This window comes from Coregonus clupeaformis, chromosome 6, assembly GCF_020615455.1.
Source record: "Coregonus clupeaformis isolate EN_2021a chromosome 6, ASM2061545v1, whole genome shotgun sequence".
Lineage (NCBI taxonomy): Eukaryota > Metazoa > Chordata > Actinopteri > Salmoniformes > Salmonidae > Coregonus > Coregonus clupeaformis.
Window position 1 is genome coordinate 50,444,962 of NC_059197.1, and position 19,429 is coordinate 50,464,390.

General features: G+C 42.9%; 2 protein-coding genes across 2 annotated transcripts; both read right to left on the reverse strand.

Annotated features, from left to right (window-relative positions):
- Positions 1 to 843: 843 nt before the first annotated feature.
- LOC121531446 (ovochymase-2) lies at positions 844 to 9,611 on the reverse strand. Its single transcript, XM_041836687.1, has 12 exons — positions 9,478 to 9,611; positions 9,231 to 9,371; positions 8,083 to 8,213; positions 7,558 to 7,651; positions 7,213 to 7,344; positions 6,923 to 6,979; positions 3,272 to 3,455; positions 2,942 to 2,996; positions 2,475 to 2,667; positions 2,029 to 2,171; positions 1,508 to 1,670; positions 844 to 1,236 (listed from the first exon to the last, which is right to left on the reverse strand). The coding sequence occupies exons 1-12, from the start codon at positions 9,548 to 9,550 to the stop codon at positions 1,124 to 1,126; spliced, it is 1,479 nt and encodes a 492-aa protein (XP_041692621.1). The 5' UTR covers positions 9,551 to 9,611; the 3' UTR covers positions 844 to 1,123.
- A 4,575-nt stretch (positions 9,612 to 14,186) lies between these two features.
- LOC121531235 (ovochymase-2) lies at positions 14,187 to 16,516 on the reverse strand. The gene is made up of 8 exons (XM_045216933.1): positions 16,505 to 16,516; positions 16,188 to 16,285; positions 15,863 to 16,071; positions 15,612 to 15,731; positions 15,239 to 15,390; positions 14,834 to 15,029; positions 14,691 to 14,723; positions 14,187 to 14,474 (listed from the first exon to the last, which is right to left on the reverse strand). The coding sequence occupies exons 1-8, from the start codon at positions 16,514 to 16,516 to the stop codon at positions 14,374 to 14,376; spliced, it is 921 nt and encodes a 306-aa protein (XP_045072868.1). The 3' UTR covers positions 14,187 to 14,373.
- Between the last annotated feature and the right edge of the window lie 2,913 nt (positions 16,517 to 19,429).

Here is a 19,429-nt window from a genome sequence, read left to right on the forward strand (position 1 = left end):
GGCAAGTTAGCTGGCTAACTCCTTGATGTTGCTTTGTAGTATACCCCTCAGGTTTCATTTGTTTGAATGTGTTTGTCCTTTCTGTCTGTTCTGAATGAGATATTGTACCATCTGTCTGTGTGTGATATGGTAAACAACCCTCAAAAGCTGAATTGCATAGAACTGGTCTCATCAGGTAATATTCTCCATGCCATCTTTCCACTTATCTGACTATTGGTGTCAGGAAGTTACCTCTATTTTGAATGACAAAGCATACTTCCACCAGACATTTACATAATTTAGCAGACACACTTATCCAGAGAAACTAGGGTTAAGGGCACATTGACAGATTTTTCACCTAGTTGTCTCTGGGATTCAAACCAATGACCATTCAGGTACTGGACCAATGCTCTTAACCACTAGGCAACCTGCCACCCCTAGGTGACAGCGGAGGTTTTCTTTCAGTCGACTTCAGCATTGTATCCTTGAAAACAACTCCTGTTGAGCTGTAACCAAAGATGGTTTAGTTACAGGGGTGTCAAACATACAGAGCCAGGCCCTGGAGTCAGACCTTTGCACCAAGGCTGCCTAGAGGAAGGTGAGTTAATGGAGGGCTGACGGACCAATAGGAGAGAGGAACTCACTATGACAGAGCCATGACGAAGCACAGCTGAGTGATCCAGATGAGGAGGTGAATGGTCCAAAATCACTCCAGTGTCAGATCACTCAGGGGTTGAGCACTGGTTTACAAAGAAAATGTTTGTGTGTTTGTGTGTGTGTGTGCGTGTGTGTGCATGTGTGTGTGTGCGCGCTGTGTAATCAATTAAAATATCTCCAGGCAAGTTGATGACGCTATTAATTTAATATTATCACTCCAGTGTCAGATCACTCAGGGGTTGAGCACTGGTTTACAAATAAAAAGTTTGTGTGTGTGCGTGCGTGCGTGTGTGTGTGTGACAGACAGTATGACAATACAATTGTTCCATAGCCCTTCCCACAAATCCATGGAATTCGTGCTAATTGGATGTTCCCTTTTTCAAATCATGTCTGCTTCATTTCTGAGTGGTATATGAAGCAACAAAAAGCAGCTTGGCTCTGCTAGAGAACCACATGGTCCACCAGCCTCAGGCTAGGTGGCTCAAGGCTAACAGGATTCTCCAGATGACTCAGCTCCATAGTTATTATCATCATAATCTCCTCCTGCTGCTCCTGGCAGGGTCCTAGAGGAGTCAGCTGAATCTTCTGTGGAGAGAAAGCCTGAGACACAGAGAAACACACTTAAGAAAATACATAATATGTTACTCTTGAGCAAATTGTAGGAATGTGAAAATAAATTAATGATTCACACAGTACTTGAGTTAACCCCACAGATATTGTTGTGTTTTTGAGTGTTTCCCATCTCAGGACAATATAAGGCAGAACTGTTTGAGTGCCATTAGCCAGATGATGTAAAGGCATGAAGAACTGCTTTCAAGACAGTAGAGTTTGCGAAGTAGCACCACAGATCCACATGACAAATCTCCCTCACCGTGGAGTTGTTCCTGGATCCAGTCTCTTAGCATGGGGACTGAGGTGTAGACTCCTGGCCTCTGGAACTTCCCACAGCCTTCCCTTCGGCTGCTCACTCCCAGGACAAAGTAACCAGAGTCCTCTGTCTGACACACCAGGGCTCCCCCAGAATCACCTGGACCCTAAAGGAAGACAGTTTGATATTTTACTGAATGTTTCTGACAAATGAAACCCCTCGCAATGAGATTATATTTTATCATCTACTGTATCATATACAGTTACATAGTTTGGGTGACTATACTCTCTCGTCTTGGACTGGTACTGAGTGTTTCAAAGTTTAAGAAAAGGCCCTCCTAATGTGCTCTCTGATATGGTTATAAACCATAGTTCCAAACATTGCCACCAGAGGGGGATGTATGATAACACAAATCCTTTGCTAAAGTTGGGTCCACTGTTGTTATACTTTAATAGCCACCACCCATCCATCCCCGATGTGTTCCAGTGTTTACAGTGTTGCTATGAGCCCTGTGTGTTCCTCACCGTGCAGGTGTCCTGTCCATGATGCTGTGGTGACCCAGCACACAGCATTCTAGGGGTCAGTCTACCAGTGTTATAACGCTCACAGTCAGCATGACTCAAAAGTGGCACCTCTAGCGGCTCAACAGTGCTGTTCCATGGTCCACCTAACAGTCAGCACACACCACAGTCTCTGTGTTAGGCTACACTCAGAAAACTACAAACACATACTGTTAACACACATGCTACGTCCACCCATACACACAAACACGCACAATCACTGAAATACTGACACACACCCACACACACTTTGAATGAGGTAATGTCATGTTTGTACATAGACATAACCCCTGTGTCCACATAAACAAACTTTTTACAATGACACTCATCGTGATACAGTGATCTTTTTGCTTTGTCATCATGGTGTCTTGTTGTTGGTCAAACACAGTATGGCATGATACTGTACATACCTGTCTGACCCTCCCACGATGAGAGCATGCAGACCTGGGAGGGTGGGACTTCCTGTCCCGAGCAGGGCAGACAGACGGACTGGGCATGCTCAGTGATGAGCAGCGGGGAGTCCAGCTGTAGCAGGGCCACATCATAGTCCTGGGAGGAGGGGTCATACTGAGGATGCAGCACTAGCCTCCTCACACCACCCCTCTATAGGACCCATATAGACAATAACACAGAGACATAGAGGAGAGAGAGAGAGAGAGAGAGAGAGAGAGAGAGAGAGAGAGAGAGAGAGAGAGAGAGAGAGAGAGAGAGAGAGAGAGAGAGAGAGAGAGAGAGAGAGAGAGAGAGAGAGAGAGAGAGAGAGAGAGAGAGAGAGAGAGAGAGAGAGAGAGAGAGAGAGAGAGAGAGAGAGAGAGAGAGAGAACAATGACACACTGAGTGAGAGATGGGTAGACTGACTGAGGATGCTTCATCCTACCTGCTTCTTTGGGCCTCCCGTCTCCACTGATAGTGACCTTAATGACTGCACCTCCCTGTGTTAGTTTGAAAATAATAAATACATAAAAATAGAGGCTGGTGTTATTATGATCTGTTTTTATGAATAACATCTTCATCTATGAAAAAGTAGAGCACAGGAGTTTTCAAATTGTTTTCAAACTGTTCAAATACACCATTTATTTTTCACTAAATTAATATTTAATACTATAGGATATGAGTGTGTATCTGCACTGTTATTATTATTTTTATTAACATTATTCATCTATGAAAAAGTATAGGATATGTGAGCGCGTGTTGGTGTGACACTCACAGGCCTAGAAGGCAGTGTGCAGCAGTGAGGACCCAGGCAGGCTGGATGATTGCCCCATAGCAGATGTTCTTAGTGTTCACACTGAGGCGCACGTCCCAGGGCCAGGCGTGTCGCGACGCCCCCTCTCCTTCCAGAGACTCACTGGGGGTCGAGGCAGCACGGACATGAGGCATTCCACACGAGTCTGAGAGGTCATACACACAGTTACACTCCCCTCCATATTTATTTGGACAGTGAAGCTAAAACTTTTAATTTGGCTCTCTACTCCAGCATTTTGGGTTTGAGATCAAATTGTTTATATGAGGCGACAGTACAGAAGATTTCCCCTTTTATTTGAGGGTATTTTCATACATATCTGTTTTACCGTTTAGAAATGAAAGCACTTTATGTACTCTATCTACAGATGTCCCCCCTTTTAAAGATGTCATAAGTATTTGGGCAAATTCACTTATAGTGTATTAGAAGTCAAAGTAGTCAAGTTTAGTATTTGGTCCCATATTCCTAGCACACAATGATTACATCAAGCGTGTGACGCTACCAAATTGTTGAATGCATTTGCAGTTTGTTTCGGTTGTGTTTTTCGGATTATGTTGTGTCCAATAGAAATGAATGGTAAATAATGTATGAATGATTCATGAATAATCGTTAATAATGATGAGGCACAAAGATCATACCCCCAAAACATACTCTCACCATTACCAATAACAGGGGGGGTTAGCCTCTAACTTTCTCACGCATCATTATTCACAGATCATTCACGATTATCTGTAATCATGGTTGCATCCACATTCATGTAGAAGTGTTCAGAAAGATTTTATCTTCTTATTAACAATAAATGTTACTCCAAAATGACACAAACAATCTATAATAAATACATTATTTACAGTTGAAGTCGGAAGTTTACATACACCTTAGCCAAATAAATTTAAACTCAGTTTTCACAATTCCTGACATTTAATCCTTGTAAAAATTCCCTGTTTTAGGTCAGTTAGGATCACCACTTTATTTTACGAATGTGAAATGTCAGAATAATAGTAGAGAGAATGATTTATTTCAACTTTTATTTATTTCATCACATTCCCAGTGGGTCAGAAGTTTACATACACTCAATTAGTATTTGGTAGCATTGCCTTTAAATTGTTTAAGTTGGTTCAAACGTTTCAGGTAGCCTTCCACAAGCTTCCCACAATAAGTTGGGTGAATTTTGGCCCATTCCTCCTGACAGAGCTTGTGTAACTGAGTCAGGTTTGTAGGCCTCCTTGCTCGCACACGCTTTTTCAGTTCTGCCCACAAATGTTCTATAGGATTGAGGTCAGGGCTTTGTGATGGCCACTCCAATACCTTGACTTTGTTGTCCTTAAGCCATTTTGCCACAACTTTGGAAGTATGCTTGAGGTCATTGTCCATTTGGAAGACCCATTTGCGACCAAGCTTTAACTTCCTGACTGATGTCTTGAGATGTTGCTTCAATATATCCACATAATTTTCCTTCCTCATGATGCCATCTATTTTGTGAAGTGCACCAGGCCCTCCTGCAGCAAAGCACCCCCACAGCATGATGCTGCCACCCCCGTGCTTCACGGTTGGGATGGTGTTCTTCGGCTTGCAAGCATCCCCCTTTTTTCCTCCAAACATAACGATGGTCATTATGGCCAAACAGTTCTATTTTTGTTTCATCAGACCAGAGGACATTTCTCCAAAAAGTACGATCTTTGTCCCCATTTGCAGCTGCAAACCGTAGTCTGGCTTATTTATGGCGGTTTTGGAGCAGTGGCTTCTTCCTTGCTGAGCAGCCTTTCAGGTTATGTCGATATAGGACCCATTTTACTGTGGATATAGATACTTTTGTACCTGTTTCCTCCAGCATCTTCACAAGGTCCTTTGCTGTTGTCCTGGGATTGAGTTGCACTTTTCGCACCAAAGTACGTTCATCTCTAGGAGACAGAACGCGTCTCCTTCCTGAGCGGTATGACGGCTGCGCCGTCCCATGGTGTTTATACTTGCGTACTATTGTTTGTACAGATGAGCGTGGTACCTTCAGGCGTTTGGAAATTGCTACCAAGGATGAACCAGACTTGTGGAGGTCTACACATTTTTTTCTGAGGTCTTGGCTGATTTCTTTTGATTTTCCCATGATGTCAAGCAAAGAGGCACTGAGTTTGAAGGTAGGCCTTGAAATACATCCACAGGTACACCTCCAATTGACTCAAATTATGTCAATTAGCCTATCAGAAGATTCTAAAGCCATGACATCATTTTCTGGAATTTTCCAAGCTGTTTAAAGGCACAGTCAATTTAGTGTATGTAAACTTCTGACCCACTGGAATTGTGATACAGTGAATTATTAGTGAAATAATCTGTCTGTAAACAATTGTTGGATAAATTACTTGTGTCATGCTCGAAGTAGATGTCCTAACCGACTTGCCAAAACTATAGTTTGTTAACAAGAAATGTGTGGAGTGGTTGAAAAAGTTTTAATGACTCCAACCTAAGTGTATGTAAACTTCCGACTTCAACTGTACCATTCATGCTGAAGTAGAGAGTCAAATTAAACATTTTAGCTTCACTGTCCAAATAAATACGGAGGGGAGTGTAGTTACAGGTACTTCTTAGACAATGCATGAACACCCATTGTTCAGGACAACCCAGTATGAAAAATGTATGCACTCACTAACTGTAAGTCGCTCTGGATAAGAGCGTCTGCTAAATGACTAAAATGTAAATGTATTACTCCAAATGGACTAATGGGTTACTTAAAGTCAGTTGAGGCTCCTCAGAGGAGGAAGGGGAGGACATCCTACTCAGCAAATTTCATAAAAATAGAAATAGTGAAACAATGAAGGTCTACAGTAGCCTCAACACCACTCTCTGGGGTAGCACCATGGTTTAGCCGGAGGACAGCTATTTTCTGTCCTCCTCTTGGTACATTGACTTCAATACAAAACCTTCCATAGACTTACACAGTAATTATGAAGACTTCCGGAGGACGTCCTCCAACCTATCAGAGCTCTTGCAGCATGAACTGACATGTTGTCCACCCAATCAAAGGATCAGAGAATGAATCTAGTACTGAAAGCATAAGCTACAGCTAGCTAGCACTGCAATGCATAAAATGTGTTCAGTAGTTGACACAAAGAAAGAGAAAGGCAATAGTTGGAACAGTTTTTAACTAATTCATTTCTTAAAAATGAAGGAAAAGCATCAGAGAGAGAGAGCTAGCTATATTTTGATTTATTTTTTTCACTTTCACTTTCACTTACTTAGCTAGCTTATGCAGCTAGCTAATTTAGCCTACTCAAACACCCAGCTCAAACAGAGAGGAATGCTATTTATGTTAGCTAGCTGGCTAAGGCTATCCAACACTGGAACTCTTCCAAGTTAAGGTAAGCTTTCGGTTTTATTAATTTATTGCCACAGGGGCCCGCCGGTGTAACTGCTAAACTGCTTGCTGTACACTGCGTGATTTTAGCGGGTTTACTAATGGGTTAGTTCTATTAGCTATGTAGACTATGATGTTAGCTAATATGGCAGCCTGGTCTCATAGACTAGACGTAACATAGTAAAGGTAAATCTTGTTTTAAGATGGTAATACCAAGGATCATTTAGCTATTTGATTTAGAATTTTTGGTCTCAGGACAACCCATAACCAACCTGGCAGTGAGTGGCGGTAGTGAACAGTGTCCTCCTCTGACTCCCCGTCCAGCAGGTCTGAGTAAAGAGTCAGATTGTCTGTGATCAGCTAGCATGACAGAACAGCCTAAACATAACAGCCAAATTAATATAAAATATTGAAGCATTTATCTTATCATGCAACAGTTATGAAATGTAAAATATTGTAAACGCATGATCTATTATGGAAAGTTTAATGATAACCTGATCTGTGGGCTTCTTATGGAGAGTAATATGAATGTGTGGTTTGTGTGTGTCGGTGTCACACTCACCGATCTTACTGATGAATGACACGGTGGCGTGGAAGCCTCGGTAGGTGACCGTGCTATCAGAGGTGAACTGGAGGACCATCACGTTGTCATAGCTCAGGATGGGGGGAGGCACATTCCTACCACACAGCACCGCTTACACAAGGACACAAACATTACCCTACTCGAAATGTGTGTGTGTGTGTGTGTGTGTGTGTCTGTGTGTCTGTGTGAGATATCTGTTTCAGCTTGAGTCAATGTTTTGTTCATTTATATTTCAGCGTCTATTACAATTATTAATGTGGCATAAAAGTCCAATCCATTTGGATAGGTTTGTTGGTGTATTGATCTTAGGGTCAGATTCTGTACCTATCTCCTCTCTTGTATCCACAGCTCCAAGTACAGTCAGCGAATCATACTCACAGTCATCCGACTGCTCCAGGTCAAAGTCATCAAAGTCAAGCTGCAAGATAAAAGAGAATAAAATAAGATTTAAAAAATGAAGAAAACAGCATCCTTGCACTCAGCTGTAAACTCTATTTTAAACTATCTTAATTTCAGCAAAGAATGTGGCAAGTGCATTTACAGTGTTGCAGTCTGTTGTTGTTATTGTTTAATCAAAGTGAGTATCACATTCTTTCCAGTACAGCTAAACTGATCCCATCCACACCAGAGACTGAACTATCACTGTGTTGGCAGAGTGCCACCATGAATGTATTCATGATTCCACTGGGAGAGATCAGTCCCTGGGGTATCCCTTCGGTCACAACGGCCTTGCTACACAAGCATTTCGCTACACCCGCAATAACAACTGCTAAACACGTGTATATGACAAATAACATTTGATTTATTGAGAGGACAGTAACATAAGAGGTACAGGTCAACATGTGTCACCTTGACAATGTGACCCTTGGGGGCGTAGATGACCCAGTGGCAGACAGAGTCGTTGCTGTAGGATTGTGGGTAGTTGAGACTCTGTACGGCCTTCTGATCCTGGACCAGAGCCACGGTACCACATCCCGACGCTTCACAAACACAAAGGACACATTATCAGCCACAAGCCCTGCCCTCTCTGTGGCTCCATACTCACACTGTCGCACATTTAACCCTTGACAATACATGTGCCTCAGTGCAACACAAACACTGTCCGCCAGCCATCTTGGCTCCTGTCTCTGACCCACGTGGTGGTGTAGTTACAGTGTGTGTTTTCATCACAGACCCTCTGCACCTCATTACCAGGTCATGGGACCACTGTGTGCCTTCCTGGCTGCTATGTGGGTTCGATTGCCATGGGGGGCCAGTATGGAAAATCTATGCACTCACTAATTGTAAGTCGCTCTGGATAAGAGCGTCTGCTAAATGACTAAAATGTCAAAATGTAACTATGGGAGAGTCAGCCCCATGAGCATGAGTGTGTGTGTGTGTGTGTGCATGCGTGTGTGTGTGTGTGTGTGTGCATGCGTGTGTGTGTGCATGCGAGTGAGTGAGTGAGTGAGTGAGTGAGTGAGTGAGTGAGTGAGTGAGTGAGTGAGTGAGTGAGTGAGTGAAAGTGTGTGCATGTGTGTGTCTGACTAGCAGCATTTGGAGGGTGTGTGGCTCACATGGTGGAGAGCTCTACTGGGATTGAAAGAGAGAGAGTAGGGAGCCTATATCATTTGTCAGGATCTCAGAGCAACAAGACACATCCTGTCAGCAGGCAGAGTGATGAAACATCAGACCCAGCACACAGCTCTGCCCTGAAGGCCAAACAACGTATTCTGTCATCAAGTCAAGTCACGAATGCAATACACAGCTATTTGCAGTACAGACAGAGAACGTGATAATTATTTAGCAGAAAACAAATGCTATGAGGATCCATCAATTAGTGTCAGACTTTGTCTTTATAATTGCAATGCACACACAGTAATGATGACATATTACTCCCTAAACTGGTTTAACCTAAGTTCTGGTGTGAAAATGTCTGAGAGTTGTTCTATCCCTGGGCTGGGTGGGGTTAGGCTTGCTGAGCCAAGGAGGCGTGGGTTGACATACCGGTTACTCACCAGGCACAGAATTTCCCTCGACACTTCGGAATCTAACAACAAATCCGTTTCCTGTTCCACTGACATCAGACACAAAGTGGAGAGAAGCACTGTGGTAGTCGATGAGCACTGGGGGCGGGGGGGCGCTGCCACAGAACCTCCCTAAGAGACAGCCAATGGGAGATCACAAAGTCAAACCCCTCATCAACCGGTGGGAAGGAGAAAACTAGGGAGACATACATAGGGTTAATGCAGCCTCATCTCTCACCAATAGGCCTCCCTGAGTCTGCACCCACAGATACTGTGAGTTGGTCACTGTGACAGAGGGTGTCATTCTCCATGTCGAATTCCAAGAATTCCAGCAGAATACTCCTCCCTATAGGAACGTTGATGGACCAGGAACATATCCTATGAGAGAGAGAGAGAGAGAGAGAGAGAGAGAGAGAGAGAGAGAGAGAGAGAGAGAGCGAGAGAGAGAGAGAATCAATATGGAAATCTAATTGGATGCATTTTGGATGTTCCAAGAACAATTTCATTGGTGAAAAAGCTATCACAAGTATTCCGCTTTTTAACTAAATGAACAGTTTTTACATACATTTGGAAATCAAGTGGTGACCCAGCTAGCACATTTGCTTCCTTGGGAGTTGTGGGAACGTGTGTTTTTAGTTTCAGATTGGTTACAGAATCCCTAAGTTTCCTGACCGGTAAAACTGAATGTTTTTTTAACATTCTGAGAACAGAAGCGACCATTCCGACCTGTTCTGGGAACTTTTATTTTTAGGTTGCAGGGAGGTTCTGATAACGTTTTACTCTGGTTCCTTGAAAGTTCTCCTGGAAGGTTTTATTAATGCTCAGAGAACGGAAATGATAGGTAATTTGAAGGTAATTTAACAATAATAACATTCTCTAAATGTTGTGAAACACTAAGAACGACATGTAAAGGTTATTTGGAAGTTTTTGAATAACTTCCTTAAAGCTTTCACTGATTGTTTTAATACGACTTTTAATAACACTGGTAGCTTATTTTGGGTAAACTTTTTTGAACTTCAAGCACAGGTAGGACACATCGAAAATCATTTGTTTAGGCATTAATCAGGCAAACACATTTATTTTCTATTGTGACACGGCATCAGTAAGATTCGATCCTGTGATGTATTGTTCTCTATACATGGAATTAGTCCACTGAGCCACCAGGATGGAGCTAGCATGGCATGTTTATTTACGCATACAAAGCTGTTCATTTTAGTCTATTCAAACAGACCGCATTTCAAAGGAAACCAGACATTGTAGAGTCTTCTGATGGCAATGGTGGGGAAGAAACGGTGTCATTGTCACGGAAGAATCAGTGGAATGCACGGTGGAAGCAGAGCGATGATTGCCAAATGCGGAGAAAGTCCAAAAAGAGAACACAGAAAGAAGGCTGTTGTATAGAACACCTGTCTCCGGATTACATCTTCAAACTAAGAGCAACCATGGCATCCGTGACAGAAAAGAAAAAGCATTCATCCATGTATACGGGTAAGAGTCTAGCTACATTTTTTGATATTATACGTTTCTAGTCCGAAAGTTGTTTTCATTGCAAGTTAAAGTGTACTGTTAGCTGGCTGGCTTGCTAGCTAACGTTATGTGTATGATCAGTATTAATATTATGAGTATCTCAGAAATCAGTTTGCATTGCTAGTTATAGCCTAATGTTAGCTAGCTAGCTAACATTGAACCTAGTTGGTTAGCTTTAGCTACCTGCAGATTCATCCATGGTAGTATTGCCGCGTTCAAAACAACTGGGAACTCAGAAAAATACGAGGTCAAAGCATGACGTCAGTGATCTTCAGGTCAGAAAGTCAGAGCTCTAGAAAAAGGCCTGAGTTCCCGAGTTGGAATTCCGAGTTGGATGACTGTTCAAATCGATTTGTCCCAGTCAGACTGCTTGTTTTTTTCCCAGAGTTTCCAGTTGTTTTGAACACACTGAAGTCAGAAGTCAGAGATTTTCGAGTTCCCAGTTGTTTTGAACACAGCATTAGAGTTGGAATTATGGTTCATTGTTTAGCTAGCTAGCTACATGTCTAAACAAAAGACTCCACTATGCAAGTAACTATTTCACTGTACCGTTTACACCTTCTGTATCCTGTGCATGTGACAAATAAACTTAGATTTGATTTGATATAGTGTGTGTTTACCAGAGATGGTAATGTTAAGAACAACATGACCTGCTTCAAAGTCAGATTAGGATATAGGCCAAGGACTAGATAAAGTGTATTTTTACTACTACTTTTTGCTACTACTTTCACCACTTTCAGTCTTGAAATCTTTGGTTGTTTACTACACTGTGAATCCTTAAAGAGATGTGTGGGGCTAAGGCTTAAGAGGGTGTGAACGATGCTGAATGGGTGTAGACAAAGAAGAACTCTCCAGTAGGTGTACCAAAATATTCACGGGCCATTTTCTTAAAAGTGGGGTTACAAGTTTATCAACTTTCAAATCAGAATTACTCTCCCATTGCTCCTCAACTGCAGTGCATTGTATAACATTTTCAAGCTCGGAGTCTTTACTTTTATCCAATGTAAAAACGCCATTTCGAAAATTGGTCTTCTCACAAAATTGTCTGTAGCGTCCGAACAGTTTGGCCTACAAACTATTATGACCCCTCTATTGAAACACAATGGTTTTCTTCATTTTTCTCTACGACCCCCCGTTTTGCTCTACGACCCCCTGAAGTCGGTCCAGCCGATCTGTCAACTTCTGTCTGTAGCGTCAGAACAGTTTGGGCTAAACACTTACAGTGGGGAAAAAAGTATTTAGTCAGCCACCAATTGTGCAAGTTCTCCCACTTAAAAAGATGAGAGAGGCCTGTAATCTTCATCATAGGTACACGTCAACTATGACAGACAAAATGAGATATTTTTTTTACAGAAAATCACATTGTAGGATTTTTTATGAATTTATTTGCAAATGATGGTGGAAAATAAGTATTTGGTCAATAACAAAAGTTTCTCAATACTTTGTTATATACCCTTTGTTGGCAATGACACAGGTCAAACGTTTTCTGTAAGTATTCACAAGGTTTTCACACACTATTGCTGGTATTTTGGCCCATTCCTCCATGCAGATCTCCTCTAGAGCAGTGATGTTTTGGGGCTGTCGCTGGGCAACACAGACTTTCAACTCCCTCCAAAGATTTTCTATGGGGTTGAGATCTGGAGACTGACTAGGCCACTCCAGGACCTTGAAATGCTTATTACGAAGCCACTCCTTCGTTGCCCGGGCGGTGTGTTTGGGATCATTGTCATGCTGAAAGACCCAGCCACGTTTCATCTTCAATGCCCTTGCTGATGGAAGGAGGTTTTCACTCAACATCTCACGATACATGGCCCCATTCATTCTTTCCTTTACACGGATCAGTCGTCCTGGTCCCTTTGCAGAAAAACAGCCCCAAAGCATGATGTTTCCACCCCATGCTTCACAGTAGGTATGGTGTTCTTTGGATGCAACTCAGTATTCTTTGTCCTCCAAACACGACGAGTTGAGTTTTTACCAAAAAGTTATATTTTGGTTTCATCTGACATTCTCCCAATCCTCTTCTGGATCATCCAAATGCACTCTAGCAAACTTCAGACGGGCCTGGACATGTACTGGCTTAAGCAGGGGGACACGTCTGGCACTGCAGGATTTGAGTCTCTGGCGGCGTAGTGTGTTACTGATGGTAGGCTTTGTTACTTTGGTCCCAGCTCTCTGCAGGTCATTCACTAGGTCCCCCCGTGTGGTTCTGGGATTTTTGCTCACCGTTCTTGTGATCATTTTGACCCCACAGGGTTAGATCTTGCGTGGAGCCCCAGATTGAGGGAGATTATCAGTGGTCTTGTATGTCTTCCATTTCCTAATAATTGCTCCCACAGTTGATTTCTTCAAACCAAGCTGCTTACCTATTGCAGATTCAGTCTTCCCAGCCTGGTGCAGGTCTACAATTGTGTTTCTGGTGTCCTTTGACAGCTCTTTGGTCTTGGCCATAGTGGAGTTTGGAGTGTGACTGTTTGAGGTTGTGGACAGGTGTCTTTTATACTGATAACAAGTTCAAACAGGTGCCATTAATACAGGTAACGAGTGGAGGACAGAGGAGCCTCTTAAAGAAGAAGTTACAGGTCTGTGAGAGCCAGAAATCTTGCTTGTTTGTAGGTGACCAAATACTTATTTTCCACCATAATTTGCAAATAAATTCATAAAAAATCCTACAATGTGATTTTCAGGATTTTTTTTCTCTCGTTTTGTCTGTCATAGTTGACGTGTACCTATGATGAAAATTACAGGCCTCTCTCATCTTTTTAAGAGGGAGAACTTGCACAATTGGTGGCTGACTAAATACTTTTTTCCCCCACTGACCACTCTGATGTAAAGGAGACTCTCTAGAACAAGTACATGTCGGTTGTTTTGCAAAGATGCCCACCGGCCTCACAAGACCCAGTCGAAAAGTACTGTATATATGGAGACTGTTTAGTGCCAAAAATAAGGGGTTAAATACATGTAAAAAAAATAAAATAAAAAGAATAACCTGATCTTTCTTATATCTCTCAGATATAGGATAGACACTTCCTTTAGATTTATTTTTGTGGACTATCTGTTGTTCCATGTAGTGAATCTGTTATTCAATGCGTTTGTATGTCGCTCTGGATAAGAGCGTCTGCTAAATGACGTAAATGTAAATGTAAACGTATGGGCTAATAGCAGTAAGGCCAAATACATTTTCATCAGATAATTTTGTATTTTATTTTTTGATACTTCTTAAAATACAAAATCAAATAGCAAAATGATCCTTGGTATGACCTTCTTAAAACAATTCCATATAGCTTAGTAGGCCCCCCCTTTAAATTCCAAGAAAATAATGTTTTTTTGTCAAATTCCTTAAAATGTGCTGAGAATGTTCCAAAGCCAAGCAAGTTGTGGGAAGGTTGTCAGGAAAATAACCATAGGACAACCCCCCTTCCACCAAGCTCTAAGAAACATATGGTTGTTAGAACGTTCTGTGCCAGCTGGGGAGTGGTGAGGGCAAATTGGCCTGAAAATAAATAGTCCTAAAAGCATACTTAATTCAAGGGCATTCAATGAGCACATTCAGTTCAGCACAGCTCTCCCTCACTCCCCCTGTGCAACGGGCCTGTGCACTGTCAATGGATTACACCCACTCATTGTTGTTGTAGAGATGGCCTGGGAGGCTTGGGTTTCTGATGAGACCCTCACTACCGCTCACAGGCCCATCCCTCACACTGCACAGTCCTGCAGCACAGTACACACACACAAACACACACCATCAAATACACTCTCCAAAGAGTACGATAACATCATACAGTAAAGGTTAATTGTACAAATTGCATAAATGAGCTATTGTGTAAAAATTGAAGTAGCTATTTAGATGACAAAGAGGACATGGGCGCAGTTTCAAAACATGCAAGTATAAGCATTGTGGAATTGATGAGAATAAATACAACTTACTTGACTTGGACCTTTGTTTTGGGTTAGCATCTGCTGTTGAACAAAACACAACAACAAAATAATTTGTTAGACCATCTGTTATACCATCTGTTATACATATCTAGACCTGCATGGCTTACACTGATCAAAAAGTGTTAGATAACCTTCTCTGAGTTTCATCTTGATCCAGGGCAGGAGCATCTTGACGTCAGTGAAGACCCCTGGGGATCCTCTCTTGGCCGGCGACTTGGCCTTGTTGTTGATCCAGCTACGGCCACAACCTTTCCCCCAGGAGGTGACCCCCACCACGGCCCAGTGGCCATCCTCCCTGGGGCAGATCAGAGGACCCCCAGAGTCCCCCTGGAGATGGGAGAACACAACATTATCTGATAAGGGACCTCTCAAAGGAATGATGAGAAGTCTATGGACAGATTAACTGTATGATTGAAAATAACCCCATTTGTCCAGAGATCCTCCACCAGAAACTGGACAGAGATCACTGAAGCATAATAACGCTGTTATAGATTTTGACATGCAGACAGCACTGTGTTGTAGCCTATCTTGTGTACCTGGCAGGCATCCTTTCCTCCTCTCTCAGGCCCAGCACACAGCACAGTGAGGGCCTGCTGTGTGGGTCTCAGGGTCTGGAGAACATACTTGCACTTAGCCGGTTCCACCAACTCCAGCTGCACCTCTCTTAGAATGGCAGGTAGACGACCACCTGAATGTGAATACAGTGGGTTTCCATTAGCCTGATCCCAGATCTGTTTGTGCTGTCTTGCCAATTCCTTATGGTCAAACCATGGTCATAAGACAGCACAAACAGATCTGGGATCAGGCTAGGTCTCCATCATCAAAACATCCAGAAAATTCAAGTGAAGAGTAAAGTGTCCATGTTGATGTGCTAGTTTGAAATGAATGTAAAGTTAGTCTGGGCCTTACGCTCTTTGGTCCGTCCCCATCCACTCACAAGGCAGCTGGTCCTGGGTGGGAAGTTCTCACTGGGCAGAGGCAAGCAAATGGGCTGAACACTGGGGCCTGCAGACGATGTAAGCACAGATACTTTAGAAAATATTTCCTACACCGACAAGAATAATGTCTGGCCAAACTCAGTCAATGACATAGACATTATAATGTCCATAAAGGGTGTGTTATATCTACAGTACAGAACATTACGGCCCGTAAAAACATACTCAACCGCCTGTCACTATAACGGAGAAGAAACCTGCCCAATCGGATATGTCCATTGATTTCCAGCAGAGCTATGTCATAGCTCATAGGAGAGGCATGCTGGTACTTGTCGTGGATTTTGATGGTGTCCACAGTGAAGGTCTGCTCTTCTTCATCAGGAACCCTCTGGTCGTACTCCCCAATCACAACATTAACGTTCCTCAGAAAGTTTCTATGGAAGAAAACAAACATCGGAGACATTAGGGGCATGTTCGTTATGCACCAAATGGAAGAAGTCAGACTGAAAGGGGGAGGGACTACCTGGACTTGAGATGGGATGGAACTTACGTAGAGACGATGGAGAAGCAGTGGGCAGCAGTCAGGATCCAGCGCTCAGTCAGGATAGCCCCTCCACAGAAATGAGAACCCCTGAACCTCAGTGAAACCTTCAAATCATCCCAAATTCCATGTCATTGTGATGTCTGTAAGCCTGTATTTGTGTGGCCTGTGTGGTCCAGCGGTTACAGCCCCTGACCACGGCACACATGTATGCCAGAGTCGGCATGGGTTCGAATCTGGCCCATTGCCCTCTGATTCACCCTACCCCATCTTTCATACAGTGCTATCTCTTCAATAAAGCTTGAAATAAAGCCTGCATGTGTTACCCTCATAGCCATATTTCTCAAAAGGGGGTGTTACATGTACAGTAAAAGGAAATCACTTGCCAACCAGGGGTGGGATCCATATCTTGCCTCCAACCCTCCAACGATTCTCAAAGAGCCGTCAAGGAGGTTCCTGATCTGTGGAAGACCGCACTTTGAACCTGTAGGTGGAAAAAAAGCTAGGGCTTGTTCAACAAAATACACTACATGACCAAAAGTATGTGGACACCTGCTCGTTGAGCATCTCATTCCAAAATCATGGCCATTAATATGGAGTTGGTCCTTCCTTTGCTGCTATAACACCCTCCACTCTTATGGGATGGCTTTCCACTAGATGTTGGAACATTGCTGCAGGACTTGCTTACATTCAGCCACAAGATCATTAGTAAGGTCAGGCACTTATGTTGGGCGATTAGGCCTGGCTCGCAGTCGGCATTCCAATTCATCCGAAAGGTGTTCGATGTGGTTGAGGTCAGGGCTCTGTGCAGGCCAGTCAAGTTCTTCCACACCGATCTCGACAAACCATTTCTGTATGGATCTCGCTTTGTGCACAGGGGCATTGTCATGCTGAAAGAGGAAAGGGCCTTCCCCAAACTGTTGCCACAAAGTTGGAAGCACAGAATTGTCTAGAATGTCATTGCATGCTGTAGCGTTAAGATTTCCCTTCACTGGAACTAAGGGGCCTAGCCCAAACCATGAAAAACAGCTCCAGACCATTATTCCTCCTCCACCAAACTTTACAGTTGGCACTATGCATTGGGGCAGGTAGCATTCTCCTGGCATCTGCCAAACCCAGATTCGTTTGTCGGACTGCCAGATTGTGAAGCATGATTTATCACTCCAGAGTCCAATGGTGGCGAGCTTTGCACTACTCCAGCCGATGCTTGGCATTGCACATGGTGATCTTAGGCTTGTGTGCAGCTGCTCGGCCATGGAAACCCATTTCATGAAGCTCCCGACGAACAGTTCCTATGACGGTGCCACGTTAAAAGTCACTGAGCTCTTCAGTAAGGCCAGTGTACTGCCAATGTTTGTCTATGGAGATTGCATGGCGGTGTGCTCGATTTTATACACCTGTCAGCAACGGGTGTGTCTGAAATAGCCGAATCCACTAATTTGAAGGGGTGTCCACATACTTTTATATATATATATATATTGGACATTCAAGTAAAATTTCCAAAATTCAATATATGTATCTATGAATCTGTGTACCCTGCTAACCTATTACTGGTATACATTTAATAACTTACCAGAGAGATCATCTGAAATGCCAGTGTTGAGACAGTAACACAGACAGAGTAGAACCCCAGTTGTCTTCACCCGTGAACCTCCCATCCTGACTCCTGACTGGGGTCTTGCTGGCTAAGACAAGGGCGTTTATATGGTGGGGGGGGGGTAACTATGTGGGTAGGGTTCCTTGTTAACCAGACTGCAGACGTCTGTAAAGAACAGAGCTCAGCTAGAGTCATAGTGAGGAAGACAGAGTAACACGCTAGACTTGCATACTGCCTCAGACAACAGTGCTCAGGGTGACTCCCCCTCAGAGCTTGACAACAACTATCTCTGGTGAACCGTCATTTGTAGTGGGAGACCAACACAGCCAGACTTTTTTTTTTAAACAATGGAACCCGCATTGAAACTGATCCATGGTATTGTAATCTGATAGTTTCCAACTATTCTGTCAGTGTCTTAAATCTAGGGCAGGATCAGTATAATGTAGGCAGTGGCTCCTCGCTGTCTGTGACGAAACAAGACCATAAAATCAACCAAAGAGGAGGGCCAAGACATCCATAAACCACCCTGGACAATGCTGAGAATCCTCAGAGATCCAAACTTTTAAAGGAACCGCAGACCTGAGAGGAGTGACTTGGGGAATAGACATAAATAGAAAAACGTAAATAGATAAAAAAAAACTGAATAAAAGAGATGAAAGCATTTGATTACTGCTACAGTGCTATTTTGGTTGTTAATCAGATTCCTCCCACCGTTCTTGATTTCTTGTCCTTACATTTTAATTGTTTGACATTTTACTGCATTGTTAGGAGCTAGTAACATAAGCATTTTGCTGCACCCGTTATAACACCTGCCAAACTGTGTACGCAACCAACTTTGATTTGATATAAAGGCTGATTTTCATCTTATCAATCAATGGGCCATGAAAACAGTTAGAGAGGAACAGGGCCACATTCAGTAGGCAAACGTTATCGGACATTGCAGACAGAAATGTAACGAATAGAGCTGACATGTTATTTTATTCTACATGTCAGAGAGGCATGTTGTTCTACATAACATACGTCTATCTGTACGTTGTACAATGTTGTGCCTTGCTGATTGAGCTCCAGGCTAGTTTACTGCTGCCTATTGACAAAGACATCCTCTCATGATGGTCAACTTGACCTTTGAAGCAGAGTTTATGAGACATGGCACAGGAAATGGGAACAATTCATTTGACTTCGTGAACTCTTCTGCCTTTTTGGATGAATGCTAAATTAATCTTCTATGATGCTGAGGTGATAGAGAGGTCTTATGGTGGATCTTATGAATCATGTGATTCTAGAGGCTCTAAAGTTTGCTCAATGCTCTTTCAGCCACAAAATTTCAAGCATACCAAAACCAAGAACACATGGGACTTGCTTGGCCGGCAGGGAACTGGTACAGTTGAGGAAACACGGCATCAAAACAATACATTTCAAATCAACCATGATTTTCTGTTGAAAACAATGAAGTACCTTTTACACACATCAAGACTGACACATTATTCCACATATGGAGTTAAATCTGTTGTGATAGACCTGGTGTGATGTAAATGGGGGTTTACTTACCAGGAGCAGTGGAGTAGTCTGGTTGATAGTCAGGACACAAGTGAACATCAGTGACAACAACATCAGTCAGCTGTTGACTGTCATAGGACAAGCAACCTTTGGGAAT

Coding starts and splice junctions, on each gene's coding strand:
- LOC121531446 (XM_041836687.1), bottom strand. CDS start 9,550: ATGGAGAATGACACCCTCTGTCACAGTGACCAACTCACAGTATCTGTG. Junction 8,214..9,230: donor CGAGGGAAATTCTGTGCCTG/GTGAGTAACCGG, acceptor GTGTTTGTGAAG/CGTCGGGATGTGGTACCGTG. Junction 1,671..2,028: donor ATGGACAGGACACCTGCACG/GTGAGGAACACA, acceptor GTCTTCCTTTAG/GGTCCAGGTGATTCTGGGGG.
- LOC121531235 (XM_045216933.1), bottom strand. Junction 15,391..15,611: donor ATGGGGACGGACCAAAGAGC/GTAAGGCCCAGA, acceptor ATTCACATTCAG/GTGGTCGTCTACCTGCCATT. Junction 14,724..14,833: donor CAAGATGAAACTCAGAGAAG/GTTATCTAACAC, acceptor TTTGTTCAACAG/CAGATGCTAACCCAAAACAA.